Genomic DNA, 18,623 nt, shown 5'->3' on the forward strand with positions numbered 1-18,623 from the left:
AGTCAGATTTAGATAAGGTGCAAAGTTTTATTCATTCGCATTTGAATTTAACTATGTGAACACCTACTTGGCACAATCAAAGCCACTTGTAGGTTTCGAGAGTTGGCTTATGTCCCGTAGCACACTCCACTAATATTAAAAAACCCACTGGCAGGTAAGATTTCTTAACTGTTTATTAAATTTTAGAAAGTTTGCAGCGAATTGCTTTCTGAAAGGTGCCGTCCAAATCCGGGAAGTTTCCTCGAACCATGGGAAAAGGTGATAAGGGTGCCGACCCCTGCCGCGTAGTCACGATCAACCAAAATAAAAAAAAGGAACAAAAACGTGAGTTGGGAAGGTCAGGAGAAAGCGGACGGGATGGGGTGGGACATGGTCAACGCTCGTGGCAATTCAAACTCGTGAAAAAGCAGAAGAAGAAAGGGAATCAGAAACGGATTAAAAAAAACCAGAGGCATGGACACGACGGTTGGCGTGCTTGACTTCCATGAAAGAAGACATTGACCATTCTAAGGAGATGGAAGATGTGGGGCCTTTCAAAGATCCAATCAATGGCAACCAACTCGCCTCTAACACGGATTTTTCTCCAGCTTTGTTCACTCTGAAGTTTGGCACACGCTGTTTAACTCTGCAACAGACACGCTCTCTGGAGGCCGGAGAAGCTGACGTGCTTGTGGGCTGACGTCTGAAGCGTGACGCCACCAGAGCCCCTCTTTCTCTTGCTAATTTTCCAATTCTTCAGCTCCAAAAGTAATATATAAGAGCGACCTCATGCCCTTCTCCTCCAAACCTTGATTCTCCTTCCAGCCAAGGCGTGTTGAGTTTGAGTTCTTCTTCTTCTTCTTCTTCTTCTTCTTCTACCTCTGCAGAGAGAAGAGATACAGATAAAAGATGGAGACCGTCTGTGCAGATCTGTCTCTGGGGTTAAATCTGAATCCCGCTCCGGCAGTTCCTCGATCTTACGAGATTATGGCGGGTTTTGGAGGGATTAATCCTCCCCAATTCAATTTTATGGAGTTGCATCCACCACCCACGCCGTCCAATCAAGTGGTAAAATGATTACCCAGCTCTTTTTTTTTTTTTTTTTCTTAAAATGGGTGGTGTAATCCCTCTGAACAGAGAAAAAGCAGACACAAATTCAAGCTCCGGCCTGAATCTCTGCAATTAACTGTTCATTCTCTTGAAAGAAAGTTCGCCCAAATTCAACTCTGCCATCCTTCCCTGTGTTTCCAGCTTCCAATCATCCAAGTGTCATCTGTTACAAAAGAAAAATCCGGCGGTTATTGATCATGTTTTCGATTGCTTTGTTGGGTGGTCTGCAGGAAAAGGAATTGGAGGAGGAGCTGAGGAGGATGAGCGAGGAGAACGAGAGGCTGAGCCGGATGCTTGGTGATATGTGCCAGAGCTACAAAGCCCTGCAGGGGCAGATGGCCACTTTGATCAACCACAGCAGCAGCAGCAGCGGCGGCGGTGGAAGGGACGAAAGGGCGGCAGCGTCGAGGAAGAGGAAGGAGGAAGAGCAGAGCTCCTCCAGCGAGGAGGGGTCCATGAGCAAGCGGGCGAGGGAGGAATTTTCGTCGGCTGCCACCAATCTCGTCACCGTAGTCCACTACAAGACCGACCCGTCCGACGCTAGCCTGGTGCGTTATCCCACCTCTCCACCACACCCTTTGCCTGAATATTTGTCTGTGATGACCAAATGACTGAAGGAAGACGGCTCTGTGTGTTGGGTGCAGGTAGTAAAGGATGGGTATCAATGGAGGAAATACGGGCAGAAGGTGACGAAGGACAACCCTTCTCCCAGAGCTTACTTTAGATGCGCCTTTGCCCCCGGCTGCCCTGTCAAGAAGAAGGTAATCTTCAATCTCTTGTCGATTTAGGCGATTAGAATAGGAACAGAGACAGCAGGCATTTGAAGAAGGAAAAACCTTATGTGGTCTGACTCGATTGGTTCTGTTTTGTTTATAGGTTCAGAGAAGCGCTGAAGACAGGTCCATCCTGGTGGCGACATACGAGGGCCAGCACAACCACGCTCAGCCGTCGACCAACGACGCACTGCCCACTTGCTCTGCCGGGTTACAGTCCTCCGGCGATGATTCCATCCCTTGCTCTGTGTCCGTGAATGCGTCGCGACCCACCGTGGCGCTTGATTTGATCCGTCCCAGACCCCAGCCGGAGGCTGCTGCTCCGTCGCTCGGTGGTGGCGGTGCTGAGTTGCAGAAGGCGGTGGCGGAGCATGTGGCTTCATCCTTGGCCAAGGACCCCAGCTTCGCCGCGGCCTTGGCTTCGGTTCTTTCTTTCCAAATTGCCCGGCGTACCTAAGTTAGCCCTTGGGATCTTGGTGGTAGCTAGACAATTCCTCCTCCTCCTCCTGCCGCTGCAAAGTGGAAGAAACGAGAGGCTACAAACGGTTGCTAACCGCAGTTGCTGATGAAGAGGTCGTTGTAAATATGTACTTTAAGAAGTTCTGTGGAAATCGCAGGGGATCGATTCTTTTCAGAGAGAGAGAGAGGTGTGAATCATGTACACTCAATGGTCGATCTCGACCTGCAAGGAACTATTGATACAAACAGATCATGTGCAATTACAATTTAAGGATTTCATTCATTTTCAAATGAAGGGGATCTGTAAATATGTTTTTAGTCATATAACTAATCGTGATCACATCGGTGGGTTGAAGTTCAGAGAGATGTATCATGTATGACAATGAAAGCAACGAACTGTATGTAAATGCAGAGAACTTGCTGAAGGTCTCTTAGCAGCGCATTAGTTTGGAATTCGCAGGTGAAATGTAATTGTTCAACTTTCCTGTAATGAAATCTCAAAAGGAAACTATTTTATGTTTGTTCTACGTTCTAAGCATGTGTAATCAACTCTACATGTTCAATTGTCAAGCAACATATTCTTTCATTTGGGCTTTTGGACACCTTTATAAGTAAGATTTATAATTTATTAAAGTTGACCAAGAATTTAGATTCCCAGTTTGTTGAATCTTACCAAATCCTACCTTACACATCTAATGACCTAAGTGGGTAGTGGCTAAGGTTTTCAAACTTGAATATATATACATATATGAAAACTTGGAAGACCTTAGAACTTGATTTTTGAAATAACGGCACAAATATTTCTGTGCAGTTAGTTTACAGTTGATGCATTTGAGGCTGCATCAATTCAAAACAGAACATGGACCTTTAGGGCCGTTCAGCACTAAGAATAATACATGAGTGCTGCATGAATATACTTCAATTTCAAGATAAATTCATCAAACACTGACACAGTGTTTGGTTGTTCTAATAAAAAACAAGCCTTTATAAACACAGGATAGGCGATAATTGTTTACGTCCTCTTCTAGCTTGGAAACTATTTGGCCAGGAAACAGGTTGAACACTAATTAGAATACGCCGAGGACTTTTCAACACTAGTGTTCAATTGAAGTCCAGACGAGGGGCGTATTTGATCTGTGGGCAGCATTTGGGTTCATTCTCTGCGCCACAGATTTTGACCCTTTTGCCGGATGCAGGTGAATGTGCACTTGTGTGTCAAATCGGGCGGTGTTGAAACAATGGCAAACTAATCATTCCTGACTTGACCCGACGCAAGGGGACGAAGGCAATGCATGCTTCAACATAGACCACGTATACGAGGCCTAGTCTGTCTGGAAGGCCGAGGCCATGTCAATGGGGGCGAAGTTATCTGATTGCTGCCTTGAATCTGGGTTTGTTTAGCGGAATCCAATAAAGAAAATGAGATTAAAAAGGCATTCAGATTTGGTTTTCAAGCACGGTTTTTCAACAAGTCAGAATACGCGAATGGGATTTGATAGTGGATGTCAATATATTTAGTTTGAATTGGATATCCAATTGAACCCACTACAATAGCCCCATTAGTGTGAGCCAGTTATATAAAAAAAAATTAATATTTGATTAAAAATCAGATCAGCTTCAGATTTAAAAATGGCATTTGATTGGATTTAGATTCAGATATACATAAATATCCAATCGGATTCACATTTGGATCAGATTTATTTTTAATAAATATTCTACATCCAATGCTCTTACATTTAAAAAATCAGCCAGATTTGGTTCAAAATTCGAATTCTGATTCAAAAATGAATACAAAAACCATATTCAGAACAAATTGGGATTGTGAAATTGGATTTAAGATTCAAATGAAGATATAATTTTTGTTTGTTCGTATCCAAATCTGAATTCGAATCCAAATATTTGATTATCCAAAAAAGTAATCATGGTTAAAGGTATATCATATTCGAAACTGATCTGTTTACGTCCCTATTTGATACATGTCCTTGGGCTAATTTGATTTTTTTAAAATAAGTCTGAAGTTAATTTGAATAAGACTAGAGAAGACAAGGTCAAATTCAATCGATAAACTCCACATCCAAACCTTTTCCGAACCGCCAAGACTTACAGTTCTCCTTGGTATTTTGCCTCTACGACATCTCTATACAACAAGAGAAATTAATGCGAGGCAAAAACTCAAGATCTAAGAAGAATATGCCCATATGCAGTACGGTCGACCTACACAACTAGCTGTAGGCCGCATTCATTCATGTAAAAAGCAATTGTCCATCATGCTGAACATAATTGGTTTATAAAGGAATGGTAAATGTAGTGACAACATTCGTATTGGCAAAAAATGAGAGAATAGAAATTGTGTGTGTCAATGCATGACAAACCAAATTGTAAATGTGGACAAGGAAGGGAAACTATATGCATATGTAATCCTCGCTAATTCATGAAAGATAGAGAAATTAAACTGAATTCGTGAAGCAAACACACAAGTTTTATGCATTTGGAGATGAACCTATCAACATAAAATTGTTGACAATGCGATCTCCAATTATGTGTGATGTGTTTTCTTAGATGTGTGTCGACTAGTCCTAGATCCAACTCAAAAAGGCTAAAGAAAGAACGACATCCAATGATCCCAACCTAGGTGACATGTCCTAAACACCCTAGCAAGGTCCTACAGTGTGACATGAGGTGGAGAAGATGACAAGAACTCGAGAGAGAAAGAGATGACATTGGCCAGAGTATTAACTCAGATATGACATCACCCTATTGGAAATAGAAAATGGACAGAAAGTTTGGGCATGAGAGATAGACTAAACAGACTCCAATTGATGCAAAGTTTGGACCATGGCCTTTAGGCATATCACAAAAAACTAACGTAAGTAAAAAATCGGAAAAAAACGTCTGGATGAGGGAGAAACAACTCGGAAAACATGAGTGAAAATATAGTTTTTGCAGAAAATGGGAACATGACTGTAGAAAGTTGCTTAACTTCTAGAACAGCGAGACATGATCAAACGATGGAATTTCTTCTTCATGGAAAATGCATAAAAGCAAAGAGAGGCTAACCAGAAATGGCGAGTAAAACTCTCTTCTTTCATTATACACTGTGATGTATATACAAAGAGCCAACACCTTGTTTTACAACGTCTATTTACAACGGACAAGAAAACTTTTATTTTTACTAAAATAAAGCTTTCTTAAGAAGAGAATTCATAACTAGGAAGGAGAAGTATCACTGGAATTTGAACGTTGCAAGAATTAGTTGTTTGAAGTATATGAGACCTCTGGTACAACGTTATGTATGACAACTAATTTTAACACTCCCCCTCAAACTGGTGTGTGAAGATTTGTGACACCCAATTTGCATAATAGATGATTAAAGCCTTCTTTTCCAAGTGCCTTAGTAAATAAATTGGCTATTTGATCCTTGCTTCAAATATAGCATGTTCGTATTATCCCTTGAAGCAATTTCTCTCGTACAACATGACAATCAAGTTCGATTTGTTTTGTCCATTCATGAAAAACAAGATTCACAGCAATGTGTAATGCATCTTGGTTGTCGTAGTATACTGTTACTGGTGACATTTGACTAAAACCCAAGTCATGTAATAAATATCTTAACCATGTTATCTCGCATACCACATTGCCATGGATCTTTATTCTGCCCTTGAGGGTGATCAGGACACCCTGTTTTGTTTCTTTGTCTTCCAAGATATAGGAACTGATCCAAGGAAAATGCAATAACCGGTGATAGAACTTCGTGTTTGTTGACACGTAGCCCAATCTGAAACACAAAAAGAACTTAATTGCATATTATTTTCTTTGCTCATAATAATGACTTGACCAAGATGTTTTTTGAGGTAGCGAATGACACAAAATGCTGCTTGTAAATGTGGTAGTCGTGGTTGTTGCATGAGCCGGCTTAACAGATGCACAACATATTGTATGTCTGGTCGAGTAATGCTCAAATATATTAACCTCCCAACAATTCAACGGTATTGTACCAGATCCTAAATGAAGTCTTCATTATCGATCTCTAAACCATGCTTTTGTTCCATATGAGTGTCGGCCCGTTTTGCTCCCAACAGTCATGTCTCAGGAATAATGTCAACCACATACTTTTGTTAGAAATATGTATTCCTTTGGCTGAGCGAACAATTTCAATTCGTAAAAAATATTTGGGTTTGCCTAAATCTTTCATGTACAAGTTTTTTGCATAAAAAAACTTTGAAATTGACAATTGTTTCTTCTATATTGCCACAATTATTAAATCATAAATGTAAATGTATATTAGGATAGCAATAAAAATTTTACCACGTCTAAAAGTGAATAGAGTATGATCAACTGTGGGTTGTGTGAACCCATATTCTTAAAGAGAAGTTGAAAGCTTGTAAAACCAATTCTTTGGGGATTGTTTTAAACCATAAAGAGATTTGTGTAATTCACATACCTGGTTCTCCCCTTACTTTGCATATCCTTGTGGTAATTCCATGTATACTTCTTCAAGTAAGTCTTCATGCGAGAATGCATTATTAACATCCATTTGGCACATGATCCAATCTTGATTAGCTGCAACAACGAAGAAGGTACATACTGTTATCAGCTTTGCAACTGGTGCAAATGTTTCATTATAGTCCAGCCCCTCTTATTGAGAATATCCTTTAACTATCAAACGAGCTTTATATCGTTCAATAGATCCATCCGATCTCAATTTGATCTTATAGACCCATTTACACCCAATTGGTTTCACTTCTTCTCGGAGCATCATTGATCTAAGTCTTATTTTCTTGAAGTGCATGAATTTCGCAATCCATGGCATCTCGCCATTCCTTGTACCAGACAACTTCTTCATAGTTTTGGGGCTCAGATTTAGACATAAGAGAGGTAAGAAATGCAAAATGTTTATTAGAGAAGCGATGAAATGAAATAAATTTGTTTAATGCATACATTGTTCCGTGTTTGCGGCCTGACATGGGAGTGTTGTTGGTTGAAGATGAGGCGAGGAGGGTACAATAGTAGTCCTTCAACCAAGTTGTGGGCTTTCAGACCCATGTGGATCTACTAATGGTTGCCGAAGTCCGATTTGGGTCTAAATCAAGAGAGGGGTTCAACTCGTTGGTATCCATGGGTACTATAGAGTCTTCTTGGTGTTCAATATCATGATCCAAGGGGGGTTCGGTCTCTAAGTAGGCTGGTTCTAGATCTAGTGGTGTGCTAGGGAACGATCTATTGGTTACCTCTTGGTAGTTAATTTCATCCTGGTTGTAAGGGATTGGTAAAACAACCTCATTTTTATCATCCTTTTTATTTTGAAAAAGAAAAATTTGCTTATAAAATATAATGTCACCGCTAGAAAACACCTTGTCAGTTTCCATGTCATACAACTTGTATGTTTTTTGTCCATCAGGATATCAAATAAATATGCACTTGGATGCTTTAGGCTCAAATTTATCCTATTTGAGATTTGTGTTAGTGACGTAGCACAGTGAACCGAAAATTTTTAAGTGTTTAATGTTGAGTTTTTTTCTTAAACGATCTTTCAAAGAGAGTTTTTTCATCGAGTTTTAGAGAAGGGATACAATTTATCAAATAAGTGGGAGTTAAAATGCATTTCCCCCAAAAATGTATAGGAAGATTTGATTCAATCCGAAGTGCCCTATCAACCTTGAGGAGATGTCTATGCTTTCAATCTACTACACCGTTTTGTTGGGGTGTAGCAATACAACTATATTGATGAGTAGTCCCTTATTGTTGTAAATTTTTTTTTCATTTTGAGTGAGAAAAACTCAGTCCCATTATTCGATTGTAAAGACTTAATTTGACAATTAAATTGGGTTTTGATTAAGATGAAAAAAATTTTGATAACATAGAGCACTTCATGCTTATGCCTCATTAAGAAAAACCATGTGACACGTGAAAAATCATCTATGATACTAAGGAAATAATAGGCACCAGAAATAGTAGATTGGGTGTAAGGGCCCCAAATATCACAATGAATCAAATCAAAAGGGCAAGTTGTAGAGATATCACTCAAATCAAACTTAAGTCGTGTCTGTTTTGCACGATAGCACACATCACATACATGATCATTGTTCAAATCAAGACTTAAACCTTGAAGAACATACAGACCGTCTTTCACCTCACCCAGACCAATCGTCTCATTCGATGCCAGGTCCTGCATAACACAATGATAAAAAAAGAAAGTTATAGAACACTTTAAGTTTTTTGTAAGTTCACTAACAAAGAGCTAATTGACCTTGAACGATGGTATACATAACACGTCATCTATTTCAAAAAAAGGCGTAGATATTTTACCCATCTGGTGTACTAAGAGAGTTCTCCAGTTGGTAATGTCACAAACACATTGCACGTTTTTAATTTTTGAAGTGCATGTACATCAGAACATATATGTTGACTGGCTCCCGAATCGATAATCCAAGTAAGAGAATGTAAATTAGTTGAACAAATTGTTACCTACACGAGCTATATTACCTGCAAAATTGATGTTGGTCGGCTGGTAAGTCTGTGATATTGTTCAACGGTGAAGGCTAGCATGATGTTTTAGTATCATATCCTCCACTATATTGACCATAGTCATCATTAGTAAAAATGAATTTCAGATTTGGGTTGATTTGTTTTTGACTTACATTGGCTGCAATAGTTTGTTTAAAGCTGGAATCATAGAATCGGTGGCCTGGTGGGTACCCAATTAGTTTGAAACATTTCTCTTTGATGTGTCCAACACTTTGACAATAGCTATAAACTGGTCTGTTTTGGCATCTTCCTCTGTTCCATTGAAATCCAGTGCTATTCTCTCGGCTGAACTTCTTTTATTGGTTGCTTTTCATGACAGCTATGGTTGTGGTTCCTTCATTGATTGAACTTGAAAGACGTGCTTTCCGTTGTTTTTCTTCTTGTAGTACCATAATATTGACTTTATTTACATTTGGGAGATGGTCAATAAGTAGGATCTGCCCTCTAATTGAATTGTAAGAGTCATTTAGACCCGTAAGGAATTGCATAACACATTCTCTTTGGATTTGGTCAGAGTATGCTTTCATGGTACCATAGGAGCAAACTGGAACGAGAGAGTAGGAACCAAGTTCTGGGGAGCTTTTAGTTTGGTATACTATGATGCAAGGGAGCTTTTAGTTTGGTATACTATGATGCAATGGACATAGTATGTTGCCGTAGGCGGCGTATGGCACTCTAGATTTAATAAATCGAAGGAGCAAGACTTTGTGTGAAGCGTTCTTTCAAATCTTGCTAGACTTCTCAAGCATTAGCTGAGTATATAATGTTTGCTAAAATATGCCTAGTGACTGAATTCAAGATCCAAGACACTACAAGATTGTTGCATCTAACTCACATATGGGGGTTAGGGCCACCCTTATTTGGTTCTATAACTGAACCATTATAAAACCAATCTTATTTTTCACCGAGAGAGCCATCACCATGGCCCTACTCCACATCTCATATTTTCTCCATTAAAATTTTGAGACACCAAAGCATTTTCAGGACTATCAGAGTGATGAATATAAAAAAGGTCGGACAACACCTGGGATGTATTGACACCATTGATGTTGAGATCAAAATCATCACCAGATTGACATCCATTGTTGATCTCCTTAGGTCCACACTCTGCCATTGAACTCATATCTCTGATACCATGCGGAATTTCTTCTTCATGGAAAATGCATAAAAGCAAAGAGAGGCTAACCAGAAATGGTTGGTAAAACTCTCTTCTTTCATTATACACTGTGATATATATATATATATATATATATATATATATATATATATATATATATATATATATAAAGAGCCAACACCTTGTTTTACGTCTATTTAAAATGAAGCAGAAAGCTTTCCTTTTTACTAAAACAAAGCTTTCTTAAGAAGAGAACACTAAACTAGGAAAGAGAAGTACCACTGTAATTTGTACGTTGCAAGAATTAGTCATTTGAAGTATATGCGACCTCTGGTACAACGTTAAGTATGACAACTAATTTTAACATTAGATAGTGCATGCTTTCTGAAAGAAGGGATCAAGGTTTGACGGATTGATGGAAAGAAAAAGCAAAATGGCAATTTCCATACCACAAATTATCATTGTATGCCATTATCCATATTGAAAAGAAAATGATCAATTGCAATTAGATGCCATTAGTACTGACTATACAAATCTGTGAAATTTAGACCATGGCTTTTGGACATCTTGATTGACACCTGAAAGTAACATAACTAAAAAAGGATACCAGACGAATGAGAAATTGCAGCAGCAACATAGGTGAAAATCAGATTGCACTGAAAACATGCAGAAAATAGGTTGTCTTCTGAGGAGGAGATAGACAACCAAACAATGTCTGATTCATGTGAACCCAGTTCAGAAGGTACCTAAGCATGTCAAGCTAACAACTTTAAGTGAAGGAATTGAAAAATCTATGTGGACGAAGGAGAAAAAATGTGACAAACAGGTTGGAAACATTCTGGAATTGACAAAATAGGACAAAAAATAGGCTGACTTGCAAGGATGAAAGAGAGAGCTAAACAACATTTGTTCTGGCTGAAATTTGGTGGGATGACAGATGGTTTGTGGAAGAACATAAAACACTTGACGGTTTTTCAAATATCACATCACTGCTGAAGGATATAAAGTTTGAAAGTGGAATTCTAACAAAACTGAAAATAACTGTTGGAGACTAAGTCAGAAACTGTTTGAAATTTACATTTGCTCACATTTTGTTGCATTTGGATGGAAAATTGACTACCTAAATGGCCTGAGAATGGACTTAAACTTGACTTGGTGATTCTCGACACATAGAGAAATGACTAGACTTCATAGTTTGACAAAATGATGTTCCAGCTGATAGAAGGACTAAATGACATACAAGGACAACTTTTCTTTAATGAGTTTTAGAAAGTATCACAACGTTTGGGAACAGAAAAGCTCAAAAGTCCACAAAAATTTCAAAAACTGAAGTATGACTTAAAAATTGCAGGAAATAGGTTCTAGTACTTTGATCAACAAAAGATTCCAACAAAGTCAAAATCAAACAAACTAGGGCTTATTGGAAAGATAACACACAACTTTTCTGTTGATGACTTTAAAAGATTAAACCTAGGAGACCCAAAATTTTAGGACTTGAAATTCTGTTTTTAAAAGTTTCAAAAAATAAATTTTGTTATTTGATCAAAACGAGTGGTAAATAGTCTCCACTATAAACATGAGTCAAGTAGACTTGATGATGATTGCAATGCATATTTACTTGTAGAAAAATATCCCTCACAGTTAAAGTTATGGTCTCTGCAAGTCAATCATATTTTCTGCTACGTGAGAAGCAATAAGACCTGAAAATGTTCAAAACCAATGATATGATAATGTCTGTTCATGGGCTTTTGGCAAAATCTTGGCAATGCACTATCCTAACAATGGCGTGCATCGATGGGGAGCACATCAATACATGTATTTATTAAATGAAGTTTGAAGAATGAGAACTAAGACTCAAATATGGCACAAGAAATGCCCTATGGTAAACCCTTCATTGCAAGACAAAAAAACGATGAGGATGGAAACGAAGAAATGGAAACTCATATTGATTTCAAAACTATAAAACGAAATTTAAGAAATTCTCTGTGGTTCTTACCAAAAGAAAGTCGTAAGACCATTGTGAATTCATCCCCTTGTAGAAGAAATACATAGTGAAAGTCTCTCTCAAAAACATTGAGCCATAATATCAACTGGTAAGAGAAGAAATGTGGATGTATGTTTACACCGAATCACTCCAAAATTCTTGTATCTCATTTTCTGCCTTCCCTCCTTGTGTTTCTTGATGGTATCATAGCCATAGCATCAGGAGGCTCTCTACTAAATGATTCATCAAGCGATGGAAACTCAAGCGAGCACTTTAGATCAACCTCAACTTTGCTGAGTGGGTTTTCATTTGGGTACATTCATGAAAATCTTTATCACTACATCTCTATCAAGTTAACAACATACAACTATCTTCTTTGGGAAGCCCAATTCTTGCTGATTCTCTATACATAAGATTTGATTGGGTTTGTGGATGGGTCTGAGAACCTGCTCCCTCAAAATTTATTGATGGAATGTCTGAGATTAATCCTGAATATATTGTATGGAAAAAACATGATCAATTTCTATTAAGTTGGCCCATTATTTCTGTGGCTGAACCCACTCTTGCTCAAGTTGTGGGCATATCTTCATCATATTCTGTTTGGAAATTTTTACGGGAAAGGTACACTACTCATTCAAGATCCAAGATAATGCAGTTGACATCATAACTGCAAGTCATTAGAAAGAGCTCAATGACTATAGATAAATATTTTATGAAAGTAAAGAATCTTGCACACCAACTTGCTGTCGCTGACAAGGAAGTGCCTGAAGATGATTTGGTAATGCTGATCATCCTCAAAGGTCTTCCACATGAATATTTAGCTTTTAAAGTCTTTATTGAGACTTGAATTGAACAAATTCAACTTGTAGAGCTTCATAGTTTATTGCTTGTTCAAGAATCTCACATCAATGGGCATGAAAATGTGGAGCTTCATAATTTATTGCTTAAATTTTGCAAGCATGATGATAGAAACCAGCAATATGATAGCAGAGATTCTGGAAAAAAATTGTTTTAGCAGAAGAAGACATAGAGGAAATAGATCTCAAGGTTCAAATCGTGGAGAACTAAGCTATAATAATGGTGGCCGAGGGTGTCTATTGTCAACTATGTGAAAAAGTAGCACACTTAGCTCGCCATTGTTTTCAGCTTCAACCTGTTGCTGCCTAACAAACCAAATTAAATACTTAGAAACTGCAGGTGCATCTTTTTGCTCACAGCAATCCAATAGAAAATATTAGAGATGAAAATTGGTACCCTGATTCCGGTGCCAAACATCATGTTATTCAAGATATTTCAAATATCTCCAATCACCAAGATTATCAATGCAAATCTTTCATGTTGGTTCTTCTCATTTCAGCAAGTTTAATTTGAATTATTTTTCATGTTCTTCATATCTCAAAAGATGTATTATCAATTCAAAAGTTTTGGAGAGATAATAAAGTTATCCTTCAATTCATTGTTTCACCTTGTTATGTTAAGGAAATGACTATAGAAATGCCTTTGTTGAGGGGAACAAATAAAGATGGATCTATAGTATCGATCTAACCCAACGATGGGACAAAGGTGTGCACGTCAGAGAAAAGGATACTCTTGAAAGATGGCACAATCGTTTTGGACATTTGTTTGTTAGGATGTTCGTCAAGCTTTAAATAAACATGAACTACCTTTTGCAAATTTATTTTCTTTTGACTGTGAGGCTTGGCAGCAAGGCAAGAGTCATCTACTTCTTTTTTCTAAATTTTGAACACGTGCTGAAAAATCTCTAGATATCATCTATTCTGATGTGTGGGGTCCTTCCCCAGTAATAAGTAGTGGTAGATTTCAATTTTACATAGTATTTGTAGATAGTTTTTTTAGATATGCATGGCTTCATTTCCTTAAGTTAAATCTGATGTGGTTGTTGCTTTCAAGATATTTAAACAGTATGTTGAAAATGTTTAAACTCTATAATAATGTATTTTCATTCTGACTTGGGTGGAGAATTTCAAGCCTTGTCAAAATATATTGTTGAAAATCTAATTGGACAAAGAATTTTGTTGTTCATACACCCCACAACAAAATGAAACTGTTGAGAAAAAACATCGTCACATAGTTGAGACAGGTTTCTCTCTCATGACTCATATTCATACCCCTTAGAATTATTGGACATATGCCCTTACCACTGATGCACATCTTATCAATTGTATGCTGAACACGAGCCTTGCAAGCATAAATCTCCTCTTGGAATCTCGTTCAAATCTTTGAACTATGAATTTTCAAAGTGTTTGGTTGTACAAGCTTCCTATGTTTGACATATTATTGAAAACATAAACTCAATTTTAAATTTGAGTTGTGTATTTTTTTTGGGCATGCTCCTAGCCATCATGGCTACATCTGTCTTCATTTAAAGAAAATCATGCATATATTTCTAGAAACACTGTTTTAGAAGAAAACAGTTTTCTCTTTGATAAATTTGAATCTAGAAATATTGAAAATGCTATGAGTTCATCTAGAACTGAGCCTTGTATTATTTCATCCCGTAATCTACCTAATCTTGGTCCCCTGAGCTCGTTAGATGTTCACAAAATCTGATAATGCCTAGTCCAAATCCTTTAACACCTAGTGCACCATCTCTCTCGTTTGAGCTAGATAGATATTCACCAAATCCTATAGCGCCTAGCCCAAATCGTATGACACTTAGTGCACCATTTTTCTCACCAAACCCAATTAAAACATACATCATGGTAACTAGATCTCAAGATGGTATACTCAAACCTAGATTGTTTAATGTTAGAAAATTTACCTTACCCATTGTTTTACTCGTAGCATTAGGATAGAATTCTAAAACAATTACATTCAGGGAGGCCAGTGTTGACCCAAATTGGGAAGTTGCAAGACAAATTTTTGGTTCTTCAAAACAATCAAACTTGTCCCTTGTACCTTGTAGTCAAGTTTCACATGTTGTAGGTGTAAGTGGGTATACAAAATTAATGGTTATACAAAATCAAAAGAAACACCAATAGAACCTTAGAGAGATACAAGGCCCATTTAGTAGCCAAGAGGTCTAGTCAAATCAAAGGCTTAGACTATTTCAAAACATTCAGTCCTATAGTCAAGCCCACTACCATAAGAATAGTATTATCTATAGATTTAAAATATAGATGGGTGATTTGACAAAGGGATGATCAAAATGTCTATCGCCATGAGTTTTTAAATGATATGTTTATATGAAACAACCACAAAGGTGTTCAAGACTTTCAGCGACCCCATTATGTTTGCAAAATCCATAAAGCTTTGTATGGTTTAAAATAAGTGCCTAGAGCTTGATACTATAGGTTGAGTACATTTCTCCAAAATTTAGGTTTTACAGGATTTAAGTCTGACACATCACTATTTATTTTTAAAATACAATATTATCATTTTTGTTTTAGTTTATGTAGATGATATTATTGTGATAGATAATTCTCATAAGAATATCACTAATCTATTTAAAAACCTTGCTAAGGAATTTGCTATGAAAGTTCTTGGAGAACTAAATTTCTCTTAGGTGTTGAAGTTCGTAGATCACAAAAGCAACCTAAAGTGAATCTTCTAACACTCGTCATTAATCTAAATTGGAAAAGCTTGACACTTGTCAACAACCTAAAGAGAAGCTTCTAACACTTGTCAAAAATTTGAAAGAAGATAGTTAGCTAGATTTGGATTTCAGATTAATATTACAAATCTAATCCTTGATCTGAATTTGGAAAAGAGATCTGGATTAGGATCCAAACATAGAATTTGAATTAGAAGATCCACGTAAGGATATCAAATAGAGAGATGTGGTTCTACATGAGCTCAAATCACATATTTGGATTTGAACTATAGAGTTGAAATTGAATTTGATCTTATTGAAATGCAGGTGGTGTGAGAAGTGGGCTTAGCCTAGGCCAGGCTGGTTCAAGCACATTACTAGATGTTGGGTCTAGGTTAGGTTCAATTGAGTAATGTCAAACTAAGTTAAGTTTAAACAGGCTTAGTCTAAGCTTGTTTTGATTCAACTAGGCTAGGTTTTTATATCTGACTTGGATCTAGGCTCACATGTGTGGATGCTAGGCTTAGTTTGGATCCAGGTTAGGTCCTATCCATGTCTACCTATGTTTAAATGTTTTATGTGAAAGGATATAGATATAAAATTGTTGGACTGTTTTACCCTTGACATAGAAACTACAGGCAAACTAACCACACCAAGTTGTGGGCTATGCTCAGCCCTAGGGATATGCTAGGTTCAGTGGAAACTTTCCACCAAGTGCCACTAGAAAATTGAGATTTTCAAAATTAAAAGGTTGTAATTGACTTTGTAAATGGAAATATGGAAAGTCAAATGGGTATGTGAATTTTGGGCTTGTTTGATTAATCTGATTTCAGTAGTACTCTGCATGAGAGATGAAGTTGCTAGTGACAATGTCTTGAAATGTACTCTCCCTAACTAACTAAAGAATCATACTTGTGTTCAATATAAGATAGAATTCTCCAAATTGAAATCAGAAATACTTAGATCAGTCAATGAAAAATATGTTCTCAGATTGGTTCGAGCTAACTAGCTTGAATTAGCCAAAATTGATGTCAAATGCACAGAAACAGTATGGATGATAGGCCATTTTGAAGAAATGAAGACTCAAAAACTGGAATTTGTTTTTAAAAACTAGGGATAACACTGGCAATGTTTTGCTGGCTCTGAGGAGATCCTAATGTGATATTGGTCAGGGTATGCTTTAGTGACAAAAAATGTTGGGCTATTCCTAAACCAATTTTGATTGGATTTAAGTTGTTCGACTCACTCTAGCAGTTTCTAAGGGACCTAAATGGGTGAGATTAACCTTAATTTTATTAGCAACATATAATTGCTATAAAAGGGGCTACAATAATAGAGTTCAAAAACAAAATGATAAAACGAACCCAGGTTAACCAAGAGTGCTAGGGTTTCTTCCGTTCTGGGTGGGCTAAGTAACTGAATGAGACTGACACTGAATGTTTTGGTGTGATCTAAAATTGAGGACCCCAATGAGTGAGGGCGTCCCTTTCTATGGGCCAATTGGCTATTTTGGTTGGCAAAAAATTTGGGATGTTTAGTCACTCCCTCTTCCATCCATCTCTCTTTCTCTCTCTCATGTTGAGCTGGTTATGGCCTTCTGAGGACTTTTGATTAACAATTTGCCGATCTTCTAATGCATTCAATATTGAGGAATTTATTATGATAATATTATAGAAAACAATAAGCCTTCTGTTGAACATTAGTCTATGGAATCTTGCTTCTCAAATTTCTAAGGATTTATCTTCATGTGACAGGTTTATTCTCTGATATGTATATTTTGGCATTAGGTTATGTTCTATCTCATGCAATTGCAAATACATTGATCATATTTACTAATAGTCAATGTTCCTTTTGTAAGATGAAGTAGGGGGCAATGTTGTCTCTAAGTCTTTATGCTTCATTGACACTGCCATTTTGTTCACATCAGTCATCAAAATGCATATTGTGGTCATCGTTTGCTATCGTGTAGACTAGATTCAGTCCTTTCATTACAAGGGAATTGGTGCATTGGTTGAACAATGATAAACTTTTGAAAAAGACACGACTGCATCAACTAGCACGTAGTGTGCTCTATGGTTGGTTAATTCCAGATTATTACATGCACCCTCTCCATCCTCAAACACTACTAATTTAGAGCCACAAATACTCGTTGATTCTCTATTTGTTCTTCGTTTTCCAAGGTCTTTGCTCAAATTGTTGCCAATGCTTGTGCTTGTTGGTGCAATACATTGTTTTTCTCTGCAAATCCCTATCAAAACCTGCATTGCACAACCCTTAGTCCAAGCTTTGGTTGGGAATCCAATATGCTTAGTCTGATCGTGACATGAAAATTTCTTTTTGGAGACTATTCATCTTCCATAATTGGGTTCATTAATTACATAGACAGCACCTCATTACATGCACTAGTCAACATTTTGGGGTGCCAGTTGTGTTGTAAATTTGAAAAAACCTTGTACTAGATAAAACATTGCTCATTGCTTTGGTTTCTCCTTCAAGTGCAGGTTAGGTGTGGGCAGGGGTTGGATCTTCTATACACTCAGTTGTTCTATAGCTATCATTTAAACCAATTCAACTGCCTTTTGTGTGTTAGTTGCAACTACCTTAATCATCGCCACCATCAATATCTCATCATTGCTCAACAACCACCCTTTGATTTACCTTTTAGGTTCATTGTCTGCATTCAAGTTGTTTTCCCCCAAGATAGGTAAAAAGGACTAAAGTTGATTCAAACAACTCTTCTCGATGGGGCTTCTAACAGGTCTAAGACTTGCACTCTCACTCCAATCAAAAGGTCCATCAAGTTGTGAAATCCAAAGTTTCATTTTGATTAACAAGCCTAATGCATCATGAAAATAGGATACTACAATATACATTGGTTAAATGCTTCAACAAGAAATTATTCCTTGGAAATTGAATTGTATAGTTTCATCCATGCATAAGGTAAAATGTGAGACAAAAGTGGTTTCTATTAGGTAGTCAATTGTAAACCAAATTTCATGAGGGCACACTTTTCTTTCAAAGCCCCTTACAGGTTTGTAGGTCATACCTTAATATTGTTTGATCCGTAGCTGCATGTAGTGCATGTTGGACTACTTCCAGGTTAGTGGCTTTGATGGATTCCAT

The 18,623-nt window shown here is 37.4% G+C and overlaps 1 protein-coding gene across 1 annotated transcript; it reads left to right on the forward strand.

Annotated features, from left to right (window-relative positions):
* Positions 1-762: 762 nt before the first annotated feature.
* Positions 763-2,848, forward strand: LOC116252138 (probable WRKY transcription factor 40). The gene is made up of 4 exons (XM_031626221.2): positions 763-1,047; positions 1,320-1,637; positions 1,734-1,850; positions 1,966-2,848. The coding sequence occupies exons 1-4, from the start codon at positions 889-891 to the stop codon at positions 2,317-2,319; spliced, it is 948 nt and encodes a 315-aa protein (XP_031482081.1). The 5' UTR covers positions 763-888; the 3' UTR covers positions 2,320-2,848.
* Positions 2,849-18,623: the final 15,775 nt, after the last annotated feature.

This window comes from Nymphaea colorata, chromosome 4 (genome assembly GCF_008831285.2).
Source record: "Nymphaea colorata isolate Beijing-Zhang1983 chromosome 4, ASM883128v2, whole genome shotgun sequence".
Lineage (NCBI taxonomy): Eukaryota > Viridiplantae > Streptophyta > Magnoliopsida > Nymphaeales > Nymphaeaceae > Nymphaea > Nymphaea colorata.

Excerpts from the sequence above, each read along its gene's own strand:
- LOC116252138 (XM_031626221.2), top strand. The coding sequence starts at position 889 with ATGGAGACCGTCTGTGCAGATCTGTCTCTGGGGTTAAATCTGAATCCC. Across the intron at positions 1,638-1,733 it reads ACCCGTCCGACGCTAGCCTG|GTAGTAAAGGATGGGTATCA; the intron begins GTGCGTTATCCC and ends TGTTGGGTGCAG. Across the intron at positions 1,851-1,965 it reads GCTGCCCTGTCAAGAAGAAG|GTTCAGAGAAGCGCTGAAGA; the intron begins GTAATCTTCAAT and ends TTTTGTTTATAG.